This window comes from Primulina tabacum, chromosome 1 (assembly GCF_025594145.1).
Source record: "Primulina tabacum isolate GXHZ01 chromosome 1, ASM2559414v2, whole genome shotgun sequence".
Taxonomy (NCBI): Eukaryota; Viridiplantae; Streptophyta; class Magnoliopsida; order Lamiales; family Gesneriaceae; genus Primulina; species Primulina tabacum.
Window position 1 is genome coordinate 6,002,131 of NC_134550.1, and position 17,751 is coordinate 6,019,881.

Genomic DNA, 17,751 nt, shown 5'->3' on the forward strand with positions numbered 1-17,751 from the left:
TCTTTCTTTTTAAATTTTGAAATTCTATTTTTATCTATATTTTTAAATTCAATATCATCTTTATCTATGCTTTAAAATTTTAAATTAAAAGGCATTGATTAAAAATAACAAAAAATATCATTTTTAAATAATTATTTCAAATTTGTAAATATATATATATTATACGTTAGATGTAGAGTAATTAACTTCTATAAATGTGTTCACAAAATTACAATATCACTCGTATTTTAGACAAACCAAAACTATTATAAAATATAATAAATTTTGAAATAACAAAAAAAAATATCCTACTTAAATTATTATAAAATATATTTATAAAATCATACTTAAAGTTTTTATTTTAATATGATTTCTAATTTTTTTAAAAAAAAAATTATTAGCACGTGAAATAAGGATGAAAATTATGTAATATCACTTTCATCCAAACAGACCCTTTGGATCATTACATTATAAGCTGGCAACGGTCAGCAGCCAAGTATTTATCCGCTGGATTTTGTTTCCACCTTTTTCACTGTTGGGCCACGACCTTTTCCCGTCTTCTTCTGTCTCCAAATTTTCAACAAACCAAACCATTTTATGGGTCAATTTCGCCGTTTCATACTCCATCGTATCTCATTTATGGTACCCATTTTTTTGTTTTATTTTGTTTTCGAAAAACAAATTTTTATCTGAATTAAATATGCACGTATTGAATGCGTGAAACAGAGTTGTGGTGAAAAATCGAAACGTAAAACGGTGTGGGAGTGGTGACTGGTGTTAGACAATGGCGTGCATGAAGTTGGGTACAAAGGAAGACGGGTTCCGCCTGGAGGGACAGACCTGGTCCGTCTTCTCATTTCTCTGTTTTTTCTTCAATCTGCGTATATACTGGGGAATCTTCTGTTGAAACCCATTATTTAAATTTCGTTATGGTCTGTTGATATGGGTTTATAATCATTTTATCTTGGGATTTTGAGGAAGCTACTTTGGTAGATAATTTGTTCCCAGCTATTTCTTGTGTTACTTGACGATATATGTTTGTGTGATAATTGCCCCTGCGGCCCTGCCAACCAGATTGTTTTATGGTGTGCTTGGTGTATTTTGGTTCTGTGAATTATAAGAGGTAAGCATGAAGTGGGTTCGGGTTAGTGACGGCTAAAGAACTGGAAAATGAAACAATGATGCGGCGCTAGAAGCCTTTTTGGCATGTTGGGATCACCCCAAAGGCGAGTAAGGAAAAGTTTCCACGATATCAGAGAGATACCGGACTTGTATAGACACGGAAAATGTTCTAGCGAGCCAGGACTTGAGGGATGCTTTCGCGTAATAATATGATTTTTTTCTTCAGTTTTTAGATTTTGATGCCTTATATGCTTCTCCAGATGTTATATCTTCTGACAGTCGTGTCAACATTTTTATGGAGTATTTTTCATGTTCTGATGTAATTTTGAATGCTATTTCACTTTATGATATCTGTGATTTTTCTTTATTTTTTACAGGATGTGTTCCCATTGTATTCCAAGTGATATTAGCATTGAAGTGGAAGGGACTTTCTTCCACCTTCACAAGGTCTGATTTGTATGCTTTCTTTGTGTGTATTGCTTGTTGTGCTTGCAATGTTAGCCAGCTAGTGAACCATTCTAGGTGTGTATCCATGAAGAGGATCGAATGTAATGGTTTCAAGTTGTTTTATTTACGTCATCTTTCTTGTATACTACTTATGATCTGTTCTGACCCTTTTATTTTGGTATGTGTTCTAGTTTCCATTGTTGTCGAGAAGCGGATTTCTGGAAAAACTTATTCAAGATTTTTCTGAAAGGATGAAGTGTGAAGACGAGATTGAATGCACTTTACATCTTGATAACTTTCCCGGTGGGGCAAAATCCTTTTTGTTCATAGCCAAGTTTTGCTATGATGTCAAAGTCGAACTCACTGCAAGAAATGTGGTGAGTCTCAGATGTGCGTCTGAGCACCTTCAAATGACTGCAAGTTATGGAGAAGGAAACCTAATCTCACAGACCGAAAATTTCCTCTTTATATTGTTCGGGAGTTGGGATGATACCATCAAAGTCCTTGAAACCTCTGAAAAGTTCCTTCCCCTAGCAGAAGAACTTCACATAGTTTCAAAAGGCATTGATTCGCTCGCAATGATAGCTTGTGCAAACACACACCTTTTAAGTTATAGTATGGCCGGGAAAAGCATGACTCAGAGTCTGGGGAGTGCCTTCCTATGGAATGGAATACACTCAACTTGTGATAAAGTCCCCTCAACAGAAGATGGCTGGTATGAGGACGTGGCCTTTCTTCAAATGCCTCTCTTCAAAAGGCTGATATGTGCGGTTCACTCGAAAGGCATGGCACCCAATAAAATTGCTGAAATGATAATATTCTATGCTAAGAGTCATCTCCCATTGAACGGTAGGCAGTTGAGCTTCCGCCAGAGTGCTCTGGGTTCAATGCTTCCTTCTTTATCCGACGTGGATCAAAGGACTATGATTGAAGAGATAGTCATGTTACTGCCCAGTGAAAGGGGCATCATACCTACCAAATTTTTACTTAAACTTCTAAGGACCTCGAAGATTTTATGCACCAGTCCATCAAGTCGAGAAGCACTGGAACGGAAGATTGGTGCTGAATTGGACCAAGCTCTTCTGGAAGACCTTCTTATACCAAATACATGTTACTCAGCAGAAACCCTTTATGACGTTGAATGCATTCATCGAATGGTCAATCAGTTCATGTTGATTAATGGGGACTGCTCAGATTTTATCTCAGATAATTTGGTAGAGGAAATGAATTTGGTCGGAGGCTCTCATTCACTTGAGCCTATGACAAAGGTTGCTAATCTATTAGACAACTATCTTGCTGAGGTTGCACCTGACGTCAACTTGGGATTAGAGAAGTTCATTTCACTTGCTGCTGCAATCCCCGAGTATTCAAGGCCTTTAGATGATGGGATTTACCGGGCAATTGATATATATCTCAAGGTAATAATCAATATACCTTGATTCAGTGTTTTAAGTTTGTCACTAAAAGCGATGGATGCGCCTAAAAATATGCTGAAGTTGGGACTTAAAGTTGAAATTTTTAAATAATCCTACATCTTTTGGTAATCAACACATCATGTTTTGGCTCCTATTAGCCAAGTACATAATCAAAAACTTAATATACAGGCGGGCATTTGGAAATTTATATATTTTCTTGGGAAACTTTTGTTGGAAGGACAAAGCTTATTAAAATTTGTGGAAATATTAGGGTCTGGTGAACTTGAAATGACATTCCAGAGTGGACAATTTTAGATATGATTATCTTTGGAGTTATGTTTTGCTGTAGGAGGACTAGAAGTCATTTTACGTGGTCTGAATGTATTTTCACCCGACATATCATATTTATAATTATGCAAGTGTATATAAAATTTGAGGGGGGGGTTTCCCTTCCAGCTCCCCCTCTCTCTATGCTGATGGGACAGATTAGTATTTTTCAGTTGATATCATCTAGCCATATTCTTACATAACGTGATAAGATGTATAATTTAATATTTCCGTCATAAACATTGATTAGATTTCTTGACCGTAGGCACATCCGTGGCTGACAGACTCGGAGAAAGAACATCTCTGCAGGCTCATGAATTACCAGAAGTTTTCTTTAGAAGCCAGCACCCATGCAGCTCATAATGAGAGGCTACCACTACGCGTCATTGTTCAAGTTCTATTCTTCGAACAACTTCACTTACGCACCTCTGTGGCCGGTTGGCTCTTTGTCTCTGACAATTTTGAGAATTCGCAGAATCTAAGTGGCAAAGTTGCACCAACAAATGACCACATGGCCAAAACGATCTCTGAAAATAGTCTAGTATTTGCATTTGACGACATGAAAGAAAGAGTTTCTGAGCTTGAAAAGGAATTTGAGGGCATGAAACAAGATATAGGGAAGCTTGTCAAGAACAAAGGAAGCTGGAATAACTTCTGTAGAAGATTTGGTCTAAACTCTGAAATACCCTGCAGTGGGGAAGCACTTCAACCACCAAAAAAACCAGCTTTGAATGGGAAATTTAAGCACGAAAAATGTAAGTCGAATCATTGAATTCGAAATTTTTTTGATGGAATATCAAATAGTTATATATTTGTGTTTTAGAAATACTGGGGGCATAGAAGTAGGACTAGTGGATTATTTGATGCTCAGTTTTATTCTTCAACTAAGCACATTTTTCTTGTCTAGTCTTTTTGTTTAGGAAGAACTACAGTTTCGATCCCTCGGGTTTGAGACGAAATTGATTTATGACGAGCAAGTAGATCAATTTTTTTTTCATTGAAAAGACGACGGACAGAAACCATGTAGCATGAATGACACAGTTGAGTTCTGAATTCTGAGAACTCAAATCTCCATATAATGAATTATTGAAACTTTATCTCATGAATATGCTAGCGATACAAAGCCTAATAACAAAAAATATTGTGGCTCTAAAACTAATATAATGAACTTAAATTATATATAAAAATAATGCGGTTGACAGAAATTTTGCTCACCCGCAATTTGAAGAAGTCCTCGAAACTAGCCTTGACTTTGCTTTGTGATGCTAGCAAACACCCACAAAAATCATAATCATTCTCTGGATCGTTCAAGCAATCCACAGACCTTCGGCACATTCTATCAATCTTATACGGATTATGGAAGGAAATCATATATGACATGGAAGGTTCTGACGAGAGCTTTCTATTCTAGAGAGAGAGCGAGAGGGCTTAATTATATTTCATGACTTCTTGTGAATCCTATATTTTCTAAATCAATTAAATTAAATTAACACATGTTTTCGCTAGTAAATTCTTTGAAACTTTATTGCTTGATATATAATACATTGACAATATTTTTGTATTCACAAAAAAGGCTTTCAATAATTAATAATTTCAGAATAAAAAGACTAAAGTAGTGCTTGCAAAAACTTATTTTAATACCTTCAAACTTCTAATCAAGAAAATATTTGAAAATTATTTATCGAAACTGAATAACCTTAAAATAAGTTCTTATGATTATTATATTCTATGATTATTTTTTCTTTTATGATGTAGCTAAATATCATCTATATCATGTACTTTCATAAAAATATGAGAAATCAACGTGATTTAATAATGTTAGAATAGTGGAGAAACACTCTCGATCCCGACGTAGCATAAACATATTGGAATGAACATATTTCCTTAATACATGATTTATAAAAATATAACTTAAAAAGAGAGAAATCGTAAAGTACACTTAATATTACATTGCTTATTGCATCAATATCATACTGGCAGAACATCAAGAGTAGTGGAAAATCTGCATTACAGGAGAATTCACCACTAGCATCTCTATCCAAATTGCTCTCAAAGCAATGTGCCTTTTCTCTATCTCACCCCAACAAATAAAATAACAAAAAGTTATTAACCTAAGCTAGTTTTTCCCATTCCTTCCCCCACACATGCATATTATTTTTACACAGTTTATTCTTTACAAAACAAAACAGAAACATTCTTATATATTGAAAAAATCACCTTGCTTCTCCAGTCATTAAATCACTACCTTGGATTCGGTCGGGAGGCAAACGACCATGTTGGTCGTAAATGTCTCTGAGTTGAAGAACCATTCTTTAATGATGTGGCCTGAGACCGAGTGACCATTTCAACCATTGATGGAGTTTGATATGCCTGAGTATTGCTCGAACCACCTGTTGAATCGCCTCTAGCAGTCGCTCTTTGCCAAGAGTGCGAACTCAATCCCGACAAAATGTACGCCCTTCCAGATTCCTCGTACAAACTCCTACTTGCCATTCTTTCTTGCATTTCCTTTAGCTCGGCATCAAGAGCAATACAGAGGCTATCTTGAGATTTAGCTGACATGGTTTCTGATAACAATTTTCGACAGTTGTCAAGTGTAGAAATGGCACCAGTTAAATCTGCACGTTCAGCAGCAGTTCGTGCCTGTGCTATTGCATCTGCTGCTCGAATCCGGTTCCGCTGTCTGTCCACTTCAATCGAGAAGGTTCCTTGTCTAGCCGTCTTGGTTCTCTCAATTCTAACCTCGTGGTCTTCCAAGGTCACTGTTTCTTTAGTGAAGGGGTCGTTGTAAGTGCAACTTATCTTCAACAATGACGTTTTGTTGCTTGAAATTTCGGCTGGTATATTTACAGAAACAAGAAAGTTTCGCTCCTCATCCGCATACAGGTCACCAGCATCAATGGATCCCGACTGGAGATTAGAGGAGACACCATTAGGGTAACTTCCAGCTTTAATAGATTCGAGATAGACAGTCGGGTGGATACACTCAATTTTTACTTGAAGATTTTTTGCCACAACGCTTAACAGGCCTCCGATGCACTGTGCAAATGCATCCTGTATTGCCCCCACGGCCTCGATGAAAGAAAAAGTCCCTCCCGAAATTTCAGATATTGAATGCATCGAAGATGCATCATGATCAGTACCAAAGCCGAAGGTGTGAACCGGAATCTTGAAACCCGAACTTTCTCCAGGATGGATAGATAAGGGAAGAAGGGACCCGTAATTTGGTTGATTATGATTGCCACCAGAATCATTGATTGAATACGTATCTTGCCCATCGGATAACAATATTATACTGGCAACAGGATTCTTTTCTCTTCGATCTTCCATTATTTTCGCCCCCTTTCTCAAGCCTTCGCCAATGTTTGTTCCTCCACTGGCAACCAAAGAATTGACAGCTTGTAATGCTTTATATCGTCCTGTTTCAGACATTCTGCAGAGGGGAAAGAGGCGGCGAGCCGAGGAGGAAAAGGCTATAACTGCCAATCTATCGTTGGAACCAAGATTCTGTATCACAAATCCCATAGCTCTTTTTAACAACGCCAACTTCGTACCTGACATGCTCCCACTTATGTCAAGAACAGTTACAAGATCAACAGGTGCACGAGGCAGTTGAGAGATTTGCGGCGATTTTGCATCATTCCTGCTGAAATTACGCCATGAATTTGAACAAGGAGCTTTTAGATGAAGTAACACGGTAAAGCTATCAACAGTGCTTGATTGAGGAACAGCTGAGACTTCTTTATAAGAATTAATAACAACTTTTCTTTGGTCAACACCATCGTCTGAACATTTATCCGCAATGTTTCTCTCAGCAGAAGCTGTTTCAATTTCAAGATTCAAGGACTCATCATCATCAAAGACTGCCGGTTCAGGGGTATGAAACAGAGGCGAGGCATTTCGACTGGAATTCGAACGAGGTGGGTGTTGATGGATATTAATCATCGTATCATTATTGTAGGGCCAATCAATGGGATTCACCCTTGATCTCCCCATTAGAGGATCAAGGCTGTGGCCTTGAGAGGGTATTTCTTTCCATTTTGCTCTGCACACTGGGCAATATCGATTGCCATGTTTAACATTTGATGCAATACACTGGAAATGAAAGGTATGTGAGCACTCTGCAGTAAAAATCGCCTGGCTTCCTTGTTTGATTGACGCCAAACATATCGCACAATTCTTCTGTAAATTTAGCAAAAGCTTGTGAGAAACATGACTTGTAAGTTATCAATAAGTTCAAAAATTGTTATTCCTAATCAATACTTGAGCAGCCTAACAATGCATCCTAACTTTGTTTGAATTATTTACCTTGGACCATATAAGCTGCAACTAATTCTTAATCAATTTTTAAATTAATGGAAAGTCAAAAACATAAATCTCAACTGTTAATATCCAATAACTATATAGTACTAATTATTGGAAGTTTTCTTATACAGTACAATATCGATAATCCTTAATACAATACCGGGACGATAAATCTAATCTGTGAATGTAGATTTATCTTATTCTTCCAGATTGGTCTAAAAGCAACCGATTACAATGCCTATGAAAACACAAAAGGTTTTAAATTTCATTCCGTGTCCACATCAATTTTTGGGGAACCCAACATTTTATGTAGGCAACTAACCATATACAACTAAATTGGACGTCATACTTCAAATCCATGAAGCTCAAATCAACTATACAAATGCACCCTTAGCTTTTCCCATAAGATAGATCATAAACTTTGAATTTTTTTGCCAGAACCTATCCACCTGCCTCGTCGCAAAACATTTAAAATCTGAGGGTGATTCTTATGCTGTTTAACCTCCAACCAATCTAAGAAATTACACATGTGGTCAATGAAGCTAAGAGACAAAATCAAACCTTAGAAGAAGCTCTACTGAAGCTCTTAGACAGCCTCATCTTAATCGAACTGGGCGTAGGAGGAGTAGAGGACAAGTCCTCCGGGGTCTGTGGCGGGATGGCTGCAGCAGACCGTAGCTTAGATGATGGTGAGGAGACATCATCAGGATCATCACCAGCTAAATGATTTGCCGGCACAAATGCACACAGATTCAATCCAAGCGCCATCTTTACTTTCTTCCAATTACTCCCCATTTCTAACTATTCTCCGCGCGAGATCTCCCCCCAGAAATCCCCTTCTCAAGAAATTATTGATGTTCTTCAAAATGAGAATTTTCTTTGATTGCGCAAACAAAGTAGTTCCTTTACAAAAAAAAAACCACGGAAGTGCGGAACAAAGGTGAGGAAAAAAGCCCAGTCTTGAAACAGGATTTCTCCAAACAAGTCTTAAAAATAGGAAACAAATCACCCCCAAAGAAAACCTTTTGCAAGAAATCAATGCTACTAATGCAGAGTACGATTTCTTTTCTTTCCTTTTTTTTTAATAAGCAAGCAGAACAGAACCCTTTTCAAGAAAAAAAAACCCAAGAAAAGAGATGGACAAAGTTGAACAGAAAGCTCGATTCTTGAAAGTGGGATTTTTCTACGCAGGCATTAAAATAGGAACCAACTCACATTTTCAAATCCGAAACACAGAGATAGATAGATAGATAGATAGATAGATAGATAGATAGTCAAGCACGTAAATCACAACGAAAAATCCAGGATGGCGAGTGAGATAGTTTTATACTATTAGCATATACAGCTGTTGAAGAAAGATCAACATACAAGGGGAAAAATACCCAAAGGAAAATTGGTTTACTCTTTGTTCTTGGCGGCCAATGGGTGGAATAGCACCAAATGGATCAGTGATTTCATCGTGAAATGTGAGCTGACCATCGTTTGTTTGTTTTGTAACTTTGTGCTTTGTGTCGATTGGTGACAGTGCTATTGGGGGGCCTGAGGTTGACTATGAATGATTCTTTTGTCCGATAATGTTTTTTTAGTATATATATGTTATGATTTATATATTTTTATGTGCTTTTAGTTTTAATGAGTTTTGTCTTCGAACGATTTTGCGATATTCATTCGACTTTTTCATTTGTCGACTTTCGAATCAATTAGTATGAATTTAGATATATTAACAAGAAAAATTCACCAATAGTTCAGCACGTGCATATATTTTTAACTTAATTAATCTATTTTTTATCATACTAATTAATTATTTTTAAATGCTAAAATAAGTTCTTATGATATATTTTTATTGAATTAAAGAATGTGTGCTTTTGTCCGACTAGTAAAATATTTAGAGTAATTTTTTATTTGTTATATATTTAGTTGATTTAATTTTATACACTACTCAGAATATTAACAATAAAGTTAAGTTACTAATACTTTCGTGTGAACTTGTCGCACATGTTTGTCCGGTATGAATTTTTTGGGTAACGTGATTTGCAGGTTAGCCCATAAGTTTACCCGATGGCTGTGAGTTTCATGTCTAAAAAAGACAAAAATTTGTGTAAGGCGATCTTACGGTCGTATGTTGTGAGACAGATCTCTTATTTGAGTCATTAATGAAAAAATATTACTTTTTATACTAAGACTATTATTTTTTATGCTAAGAGTATTACTTTTTATTGTGAATATCGGTAGGGTTGACACGTCTTACATATAAAGATTCGTGAGATTGCATCACAAGAGACCTACTCAAAAAGTTACAAGTTACAATATTTTGTTTTAAGAGTACTTAAATTGAAAATTTTAATGATATTAATTAGTTCTTCGAGAGAGAGAGAGAGATTGTGCAATAAATGTTTTTCAAAAAATTATTTGGCTATCAAAATTTGAGTCGTTATTTAGTTACGTGTAAGTTGAAAATTCCGTTAGGACAAAATGGATTTTAGGTTAAGAAGATGACTCGATATGAGACCTAGGTATGACCACAAATTTGGAACATATGATTTCGGATTTGATCAATAAATATAATAATAAGTTATTATAAAAAGTTAATATAAGTTAAGCAATTTAAATTATATAAATCTAGTTTCTTATGTATACTACAGGACCTTGAATCATAATATTAATTTTCGATTTCGGAATTTTGTTTTAGCTATGGTTTTTTAATTCGAGGAATCGTAATATAACCATAAATTCTACCTTTGGTATTTGATTTTAAAGTTGAAACTGAAAAATACTTCCTATTATTGGAAGATAATTTCGAGTACTATTTACTATTAAAAAGAATGGTAATTAGTTCTATATTTTTTATAATGTGGAATTTTTTTATATTTAATATTAGACTATTTTTATTAATTATTTTATTAACTATTTAATTACAGTTGAGACAAAAATATCACGAAATCACATGCTTAATTAAGTAGTTAACAATAACAGAAGAATATCTCAAATCCAAGGATAAACACATAAATATGTCATCAATTGCAGCAGAAATAGTCAACATTTGGGCATTCGAAATCTTTTTCCAATTCCCACGATCAATTAATAAAATAATAATTATTAATTATGAAAATCACCAACTCCAATGTCAACTGTATACATACATATATACATACATATGAGTGTGTGTTTTTATTTTTATTATTTTGTGGATGGGTCGACTTTCAATTGTATTAAGTGATGATATCACGTTAACACTTTCGATTAAAAAAGATTAAAATTGTAAAAATCTAAGAAACAAGACTAAAATTGAAATTTGACAGCATCGAAAATCAAAATTACAAACAAATATACGTAACATAACCAAATAGATTTCTCAATTATTTCAATAGTATTTGTTTAATTCAACAAATTACATTTTTCTTGTTTAGATGCAGATTCTATTCACAATTTTTTTTTTTTTTGTATTTTTTTCGGCTCGAGGGCTTCCTCTGCTTCCACCGAGCCTCTCTGCGAGACAGTGTCCAGATCGTTACGTCGTTTGTGCGGGTCGGAACTTACCCGACAAGGAATTTCGCTACCTTATTATATTTTCAAATTATATTTCTTGATGCAACAAGGCCTAGAATAGTCTTACTATAAATGTTATTCATGACATAATAATATTCAACATGCCATCGCAATTGATTTTTCTTTCACCTTGCTTTGGAACATCAGAAAGCCAAATTCATACGACATGTATAAAAAAATATTAGGTCAAATAAATACAACTAGCAGCTCACACACACATTATATGCAAGCCACACAAATTTTAGATTATATTCATATTTAATATCGAGTCACGTTACGTCAATTTAAAACTTAAAATATGTTTGGGAAGTGATATGTGTACGAGAGAATCTGTCGATGCTACTCTTCATCGTAATAAATCATATTATTCAGGTAAATTTTATTAAATAGATCTTATGTAACATGCTCGTTTGAAATTCGAGAAAACGTTGATCGGAAGAGTAAATTGGAAATCATTTTTTCAACATATTCAGCTTTTGGTTTCAATTAATATTATGGTTTTGTACTTATTTTGACCCCTTTTAAGATTAAATTATGGAACCTTTTTGGAATCCGAATCTTAAAAACAGATTATCCAAAGAAAAAAAAAAGGAAGACTAAATCTTATATTTTTCTGATAAAAAATTCAAACTCACGTGTGCCCGCAAACGGCTAACGTTTGTCCACGATATTGTTGACTTTGTGACATTAACACAATAGTTTAAATATTTTATTTTTCGAAAATAATATTTTAAATAATTTTAAGGGAGTAAAATAATGTCTTTTTACAGTTACAAAAACTAGAAGAAACCAAAGATGCTCGTTTTATTTTATTTTTATGATGATGGAACCTATGATTATTATCTTTTTATTCATACTAGGTAAACTCATATACTAACGTAGTAGTATGCAAATCAAGTTAGTCAGATAAATTGTATTGAACAAACTTTGTGTAACATACTCGTACTGAGAAGATTGTGATGTAAAAAAAATAAATCAATTGTCATTGACCAAACAATCTCCTATCCTACCAAATCAGAGTTCCCAAGGACAAGATGCCTATTTTATTGAATACAAACTATGTTGCTTTATTCAATTCCTAGAGTTCTCATTTGTAAATGTCAAGTTTCTTAAAAAAAATCCCCCTCGTAGTGTTCAACCATGGATGATATATTTTATAATTATTTTAATAAAAAAAAACGAGTAAGTGTAGTTCATTATTCCCCCTTTATTTAACTTAATCCAGTCCCTAAAAAGACAACCTTTTAAAAGGAAGAATTTCCAATATTTTTAAGGTGGGAAATAAAGTTCATTGTCCCTAAAAGAGAATGAGCTAGTAGCCAAGAAAGTAACTCCTTTTCATTTCAAACCTCCTTTTGAGGCACTCAAAATTATTCACAAAACCCAATCAAAATTTAACTAAATTAATAATATTAATAAAACTTTTTTATAATTTCGAGACATGTCATATTAATCAATTTTTTTTATATTTAAACTTCAATAATTAATCAAATTTAAATATCGATACATGTTGATTGCAGATAATTTTCTTGATTTATTTAGATAGATTTAGTTATTTTTTTGTATTTTTTTCATCTAAATAAGCATTTCTCGAGTCCACGCCCAAGTTTCGTAAGTAGTGCAAACGTTTACATTATATATTTGTAGTCTAAAACAATATCATACTTGTATTTTAAAATAAAAAATAAATTTTAATTAAGAGTGACGCTTTATTCCATGATTCCTTTGTTGAAAATATAAGATTCCCCTTTGACCATCTTAAATTTACCTCAGTTTTTGGGACAAGTCAACTTAAAAGAGAACCTTTTCTTGGTATTTTCTTTTTTCCCCATAGTTTATGTGTGTGTAACTATATATATATATATACCCTCAGTCAGTATGAACGCTCTCGATCAGTGCAATGGAATGTGTCTATTTATCTATCTCTTGACTCGAAATAAGAGCATATTTGAAAAAAGATTTTAGAATGTCTAGGATTGGGCCAAGAGGGGGTCTCTTAACGCTTTCTTTTTTCTTCTCATCGGAGTTATTTCACAAAGACTTGTCGGGGTAAGAAAGAAAAGAGGAACAATCACACTTTGAGAGCGCAGTACAACGGAGGGTTGTATGATGTGTTCGGGAAAGATGAATCGCTCCCGAAAAGGAATATATTGATTCTCTCCCAATTTCAAGATATATACATAAATATGTGTGTGTGTGTGTATATGCACTTTCAAGATATATACATAAATATGTGTGTGTGTGTGTGGACATGGAACCATGAGAATGAGGGAGAGCATGAATGTCAACGAAGATTTTTTATTGGAACATATTGATTTATGATATTGAAATCTTATATTATACTGATATATATAATTTTGATGTTGTAATCTCATATGATACTGATATCGTTATAACATACAATTCTCAATAATGTTTATTTTCCTCGATAAAAATTCTTAAAATCTTGTAAAAGTATAGGTATTTTCCAGCTTCTACTGTGGGAAAAAAAAGTCAAAAAAACAAAATAATGATAATAAAACATGTAACAAATATAGTGATGAGAAATTATGTGATTTTTTTTATGTTCAGACTATTTTTGTGAAAAATTTATTGTGTGATTCTGATTCTATCATATAGTTTTCCAACGTAATTCTACATGTATGACTCCATTCTTTGAATCTATTAAATGATATTTCTGGTTGATACGTCCGTTGTGAACCACGTCGGAGAGGTTGATGTCAACATGTCCTAAAGATTCCTAAAACATGTAATAAATGTATAGTTAGCAAGAAAGTAATGAGATAACATGTATCTGAATTAGTTTGAAAAATTAATATTTGTAAGATGAAGATCATAGGAATCTGGTAAATAATTATCTGAGTTCTGAATACCTTCGAATGGAAGCTGATGCCGGTGCGCTTGCTCATGACTTTTATATGTATCTTCTCTTCCAAGGGAGGTTCTTCGAGCAAGAACTGGAACTCTTCGTCCCACGCCGGATTACGAGTTCTCTTAATCATCTAAACAACACCAAATTTCTCAATCGAAAGCGTAAATGATAGGGTGTAAAGAGGGACTTAAAAAGCAATGGAAGTCCACCTTTGATTTCTTTGTTTCCCCTCGAAATATTATCAAAACGTATGGATTGTTGTGGCGTGAACCTTCTACGTCATGTGCTCCTTGGACCGAGAGTAGAAGTAAGCCTGCTCCCTTCGGGCTTCCATTACCAGATGCCCCATCAGTTATACTATCTTTTCTACCATATCCTTCAAGAATCCCGCTAAAAATACGTAGATCTTCTCTAAAAGGTGCATATGTAAGCTCGAGTAAGATTTGCCCCCTTAGCTTCTTGCTGTGAGGAGCAGAAATACTTGTATCTTTCAGCAAGTCGAGTGTTGCCTCCGTTGGTACATTTGGTGTTAGTAGTTTCAGAGGATATAGTTGAGTCCCTAATCTATCGTGAGCACCCACCTGTTAAAACGCCAAAACAAGATAAAGTAGTAAGAAATACAAACTTAGTTTCCATGGCCCAAAACCAGCCATTTGAGACGTTAGACATAAAAGCAACGTTACTTGAGATAATTAAGGTATAAACCTTATCCCAGTCGTAGACGTTTATTTGAAGCATTTGAGATTGAGGGTCCTTCACGGCCAGTTTGAATTCCTCGTTCCACTCGGGATTCAAAGTTTTCTTTATGACAGTAGTTTTTTTAGCCGGCAGCTTCTCTCCACTTAGGCTTAGCTTAACATAAGGATCAGATAATCCGAGTAAATCCATCTTCAAAAGCTTCACGGCCCGAATGACTTTCACGTGCAAAATTCCGACTGGTTTCTTTAACGCTACCCTGTATATTCGAAGGCCAAATGCTTAATGACGAAGAATTTACAAAATTTTAAGATAAAATCACTTGAAGTTCGGCAATTTGAAGTAAGTGACCGACGTAGAAGCATCGAGGATTGGTACATCATAAGACTTAGGCCAGAGGTAAAGATTTGAAACTTCTTTTTTAATCCTCTCCTGCCAATAGAAAACTATGGATAATTGCATCTCCAACGAAAATCCAAGTCTCCAAATCTTAAAGATATACGACTCATGCCAATGATACCTGAACATATCGATAGAGCCCAGGAATGGACATGATGTCTCCACCCAACACATTTATTCCAAAGTCGATGCATGGCTGAACTCAAATATCAATTATAAAGGAGAAAATGAGCTTTTCCATTTAACAAAGTAAAATAATCAAAATAATGTTTAACATTCAGAACATTCGAGTTACCTTTTCCATCAAAGATACAACAATATTTGCAAAGCATGGAATTGTAGGCACGAGCGGCTTAAGTGTTACCCGTGGTGCAGCAAATACTTGTAAATCCACCAACTTTCAAGCAATAATATCAAAACGTCTCAAAGTAGTTAAAAATATCTTAACAAAAAGTCTATGAACATAGTTTCTTTTATCGTCTAGGAGCATTGACTGAGTTTAATTTACCTGAATCGGCACACGAATGGATGAAATAGTTAACACGACGACTATATTTGGATTGCCAGCCCATCTAATCGCTGGTTCCATAACCAATTCCCTCTCATTAGTCTCAACGACTTTGAGACCTGTCAATAAACAACCTCTGCATCAGATATCAAGTTTTAGAACCACGCTCTGCATTAACTTTTGGACTTGGCTTCATCCAGAACAAGAGCAAGAATTAAGTCTTCATCACAAAAAATCATATTTTTCCTTTCAAAAAATAGTTTAATATGATTCCAACACTCGTTTCCATGATCGAAAAATCAAGGGACATGTCGAAAGACTCGAAACATTACAAAATTCACACTTCTAGCCAAATGTCTTATTTTTAGGACTGTGACAGGAGATATAAGAAGACTAAGCTTACCATGTATGGTCGGTGGAAGATGTCCAAGGCTAAGATTCTCGAACTCAATCGACTCTATCTTAAATTTCCCGATATACTCTGTAAATATGGGCTCTGCCGAGCTTCTAATTATTTTACAAATAGCCTGTACATCATAGTTTAGATAAAATACATTTTCTGGTTAAAGCATCAGAAGGTTCAGAGATGTAAAAAAAACCTTGTCGAGAAAGGGCCACATATCAGACAAAAATTTGTTTAACCAATCTACCTGCATATGACATAAACTTTGTCACAAAATCGAAAGACAAGGCTCGAAATGAAATGGAAAACTGGATACTCACTCGATCAAAATCAGGACTCTTCACCCACAGAGGAATTTCAGGCATAAGATCTTCCAATGAAACTGTATCGAGCTCATATAGTGGCCTGATTTCTGGATCCTAACGTCAACATTTACGCACACTCACTCATTATCTCATTTCATATTTCGAACAACCAAATGCATCTCGAGTATATTTCGAGGGGCACTATTCTTAAAATTTCTTCGAATAGCCAATCGAAAATCGATTGAACCAGGAAAGACCTTTTACAACAGCTAAGATAAAACACGAGTGGGAAACATTTTTAAAAAAAAGCATAGAAAGATTCAATCAAATCAAGCTTTTTTATGACATTACATATCAATAATACAAGTAACCCCCAAGAAAATAGGGTCGGGCCGGCTCACATTTGCAGATAATAATCCCATTTTTGGTAGAAGTTAATATCACATTAAGCCTGATTTATAGATACTTAGACTTTATTTACATCACAACATAATAGATGATGAACTTGAAGTCTTGAACAATGATCAAACTCTATTCATTAAAAAAAGGGATAAAATTTCCAATTTTGGTATAGTTTATAAACGAGTGCTGTTCACAACAATGAGTCAGAACATAAACCCCGCTTCACACATCAACAAGAAAGCAAATATATGTCATTGATCAAGAAAAAAGATCATACAAAATTCTGCACAAGAACAAAAAACATGGGTTTGGATGAAAACTGGTTACTATTTGACATATAAATTTAAACCCAATAATTTATTTTAAAAAATAATAATAATTCCCAATAATAATGAAGCAAAATCAAACAAGATTACCTCAACATCTCTGGATTCGGAATAAATAAAAATATAAAATCCAATCAAGAAACCAAGAGGAAGCCCAAGCCCAAAACCAAGAACTCCCAATAAACTGCTCAGTAATCCCATCTGGTTTCTTCCTTCAACTCCGAAAAATGTCGCCTCCTCGATCGTACATAAATCAAATGTAAAAATCAGTTCAAATTTTTTTAAATAGATGAATAAGGACAAAAATTACAGGTAGGAAACGAAAGAAGGGGCATTGGAAAAGCAAGAAAAAGAGGGTGAAATGAATAAGAATCAGCGAAGAATATTGAAGAGGATTACGATGGTATTGATTGCATAGGAGAGCCAGCGAGTTTGAAAACTACGAAGGGACTTAACCGAAACCGCCAAAAGGCAGACCACTTGATTCAACACTTCACAAAGTGGGGTTTATTCAAACTACGATGATTTTTAATGATTTTTAATGATTAAGATTTTATGGATCTGTTATATTTTTATTGATTTTTATACAATATCATGTATTGACAAACAGATTTATGTAGATTTTATAGATTTTTTTTGCAATATTTTTATAGAATTTTGTAAACATTTTATAGAATTCTACTGATTTTGTAAATAATC

General features: G+C 34.4%; 3 protein-coding genes across 3 annotated transcripts; 1 reads left to right on the forward strand and 2 right to left on the reverse strand.

Moving 5' to 3' along the window:
• Nucleotides 1-530: 530 nt before the first annotated feature.
• LOC142537485 (BTB/POZ domain-containing protein At5g03250-like) lies at nt 531-4,194 on the forward strand. The gene is made up of 4 exons (XM_075642998.1): nt 531-822; nt 1,479-1,548; nt 1,740-2,966; nt 3,556-4,194. The coding sequence occupies exons 1-4, from the start codon at nt 764-766 to the stop codon at nt 4,060-4,062; spliced, it is 1,863 nt and encodes a 620-aa protein (XP_075499113.1). The 5' UTR covers nt 531-763; the 3' UTR covers nt 4,063-4,194.
• Nucleotides 4,195-5,218: 1,024 nt separating this feature from the next.
• Nucleotides 5,219-9,104, reverse strand: LOC142537490 (E3 ubiquitin-protein ligase WAV3-like). Its single transcript, XM_075643004.1, has 3 exons — nt 8,998-9,104; nt 8,157-8,498; nt 5,219-7,472 (listed from the first exon to the last, which is right to left on the reverse strand). The coding sequence occupies exons 2-3, from the start codon at nt 8,388-8,390 to the stop codon at nt 5,532-5,534; spliced, it is 2,175 nt and encodes a 724-aa protein (XP_075499119.1). The 5' UTR covers nt 8,391-8,498; nt 8,998-9,104; the 3' UTR covers nt 5,219-5,531.
• A 4,574-nt stretch (nt 9,105-13,678) lies between these two features.
• LOC142537498 (synaptotagmin-3-like) lies at nt 13,679-17,525 on the reverse strand. Its single transcript, XM_075643010.1, has 12 exons — nt 17,143-17,525; nt 16,340-16,438; nt 16,216-16,266; nt 16,020-16,143; nt 15,617-15,735; nt 15,404-15,505; nt 15,230-15,304; nt 15,065-15,141; nt 14,719-14,968; nt 14,223-14,594; nt 14,015-14,143; nt 13,679-13,881 (listed from the first exon to the last, which is right to left on the reverse strand). The coding sequence occupies exons 1-12, from the start codon at nt 17,251-17,253 to the stop codon at nt 13,753-13,755; spliced, it is 1,638 nt and encodes a 545-aa protein (XP_075499125.1). The 5' UTR covers nt 17,254-17,525; the 3' UTR covers nt 13,679-13,752.
• Between the last annotated feature and the right edge of the window lie 226 nt (nt 17,526-17,751).

Bases quoted from the DNA above. Each gene is read 5' to 3' on its own strand.
- LOC142537485 (XM_075642998.1), top strand. From the start codon at position 764: ATGGCGTGCATGAAGTTGGGTACAAAGGAAGACGGGTTCCGCCTGGAG. The intron at 823-1,478 runs GTCCGTCTTCTC...TATTTTTTACAG, and splicing joins CGCCTGGAGGGACAGACCTG to GATGTGTTCCCATTGTATTC. The intron at 1,549-1,739 runs GTCTGATTTGTA...TATGTGTTCTAG, and splicing joins CTTTCTTCCACCTTCACAAG to TTTCCATTGTTGTCGAGAAG.
- LOC142537490 (XM_075643004.1), bottom strand. From the start codon at position 8,390: ATGGGGAGTAATTGGAAGAAAGTAAAGATGGCGCTTGGATTGAATCTG. The intron at 7,473-8,156 runs GTTTGATTTTGT...CTAAATTTACAG, and splicing joins TCAGTAGAGCTTCTTCTAAG to AAGAATTGTGCGATATGTTT.
- LOC142537498 (XM_075643010.1), bottom strand. From the start codon at position 17,253: ATGGGATTACTGAGCAGTTTATTGGGAGTTCTTGGTTTTGGGCTTGGG. The intron at 15,736-16,019 runs GTAAGCTTAGTC...GTTTATTGACAG, and splicing joins TCTTCCACCGACCATACATG to GTCTCAAAGTCGTTGAGACT. The intron at 15,142-15,229 runs GTATCATTGGCA...TTCTATTGGCAG, and splicing joins GGCTCTATCGATATGTTCAG to GAGAGGATTAAAAAAGAAGT.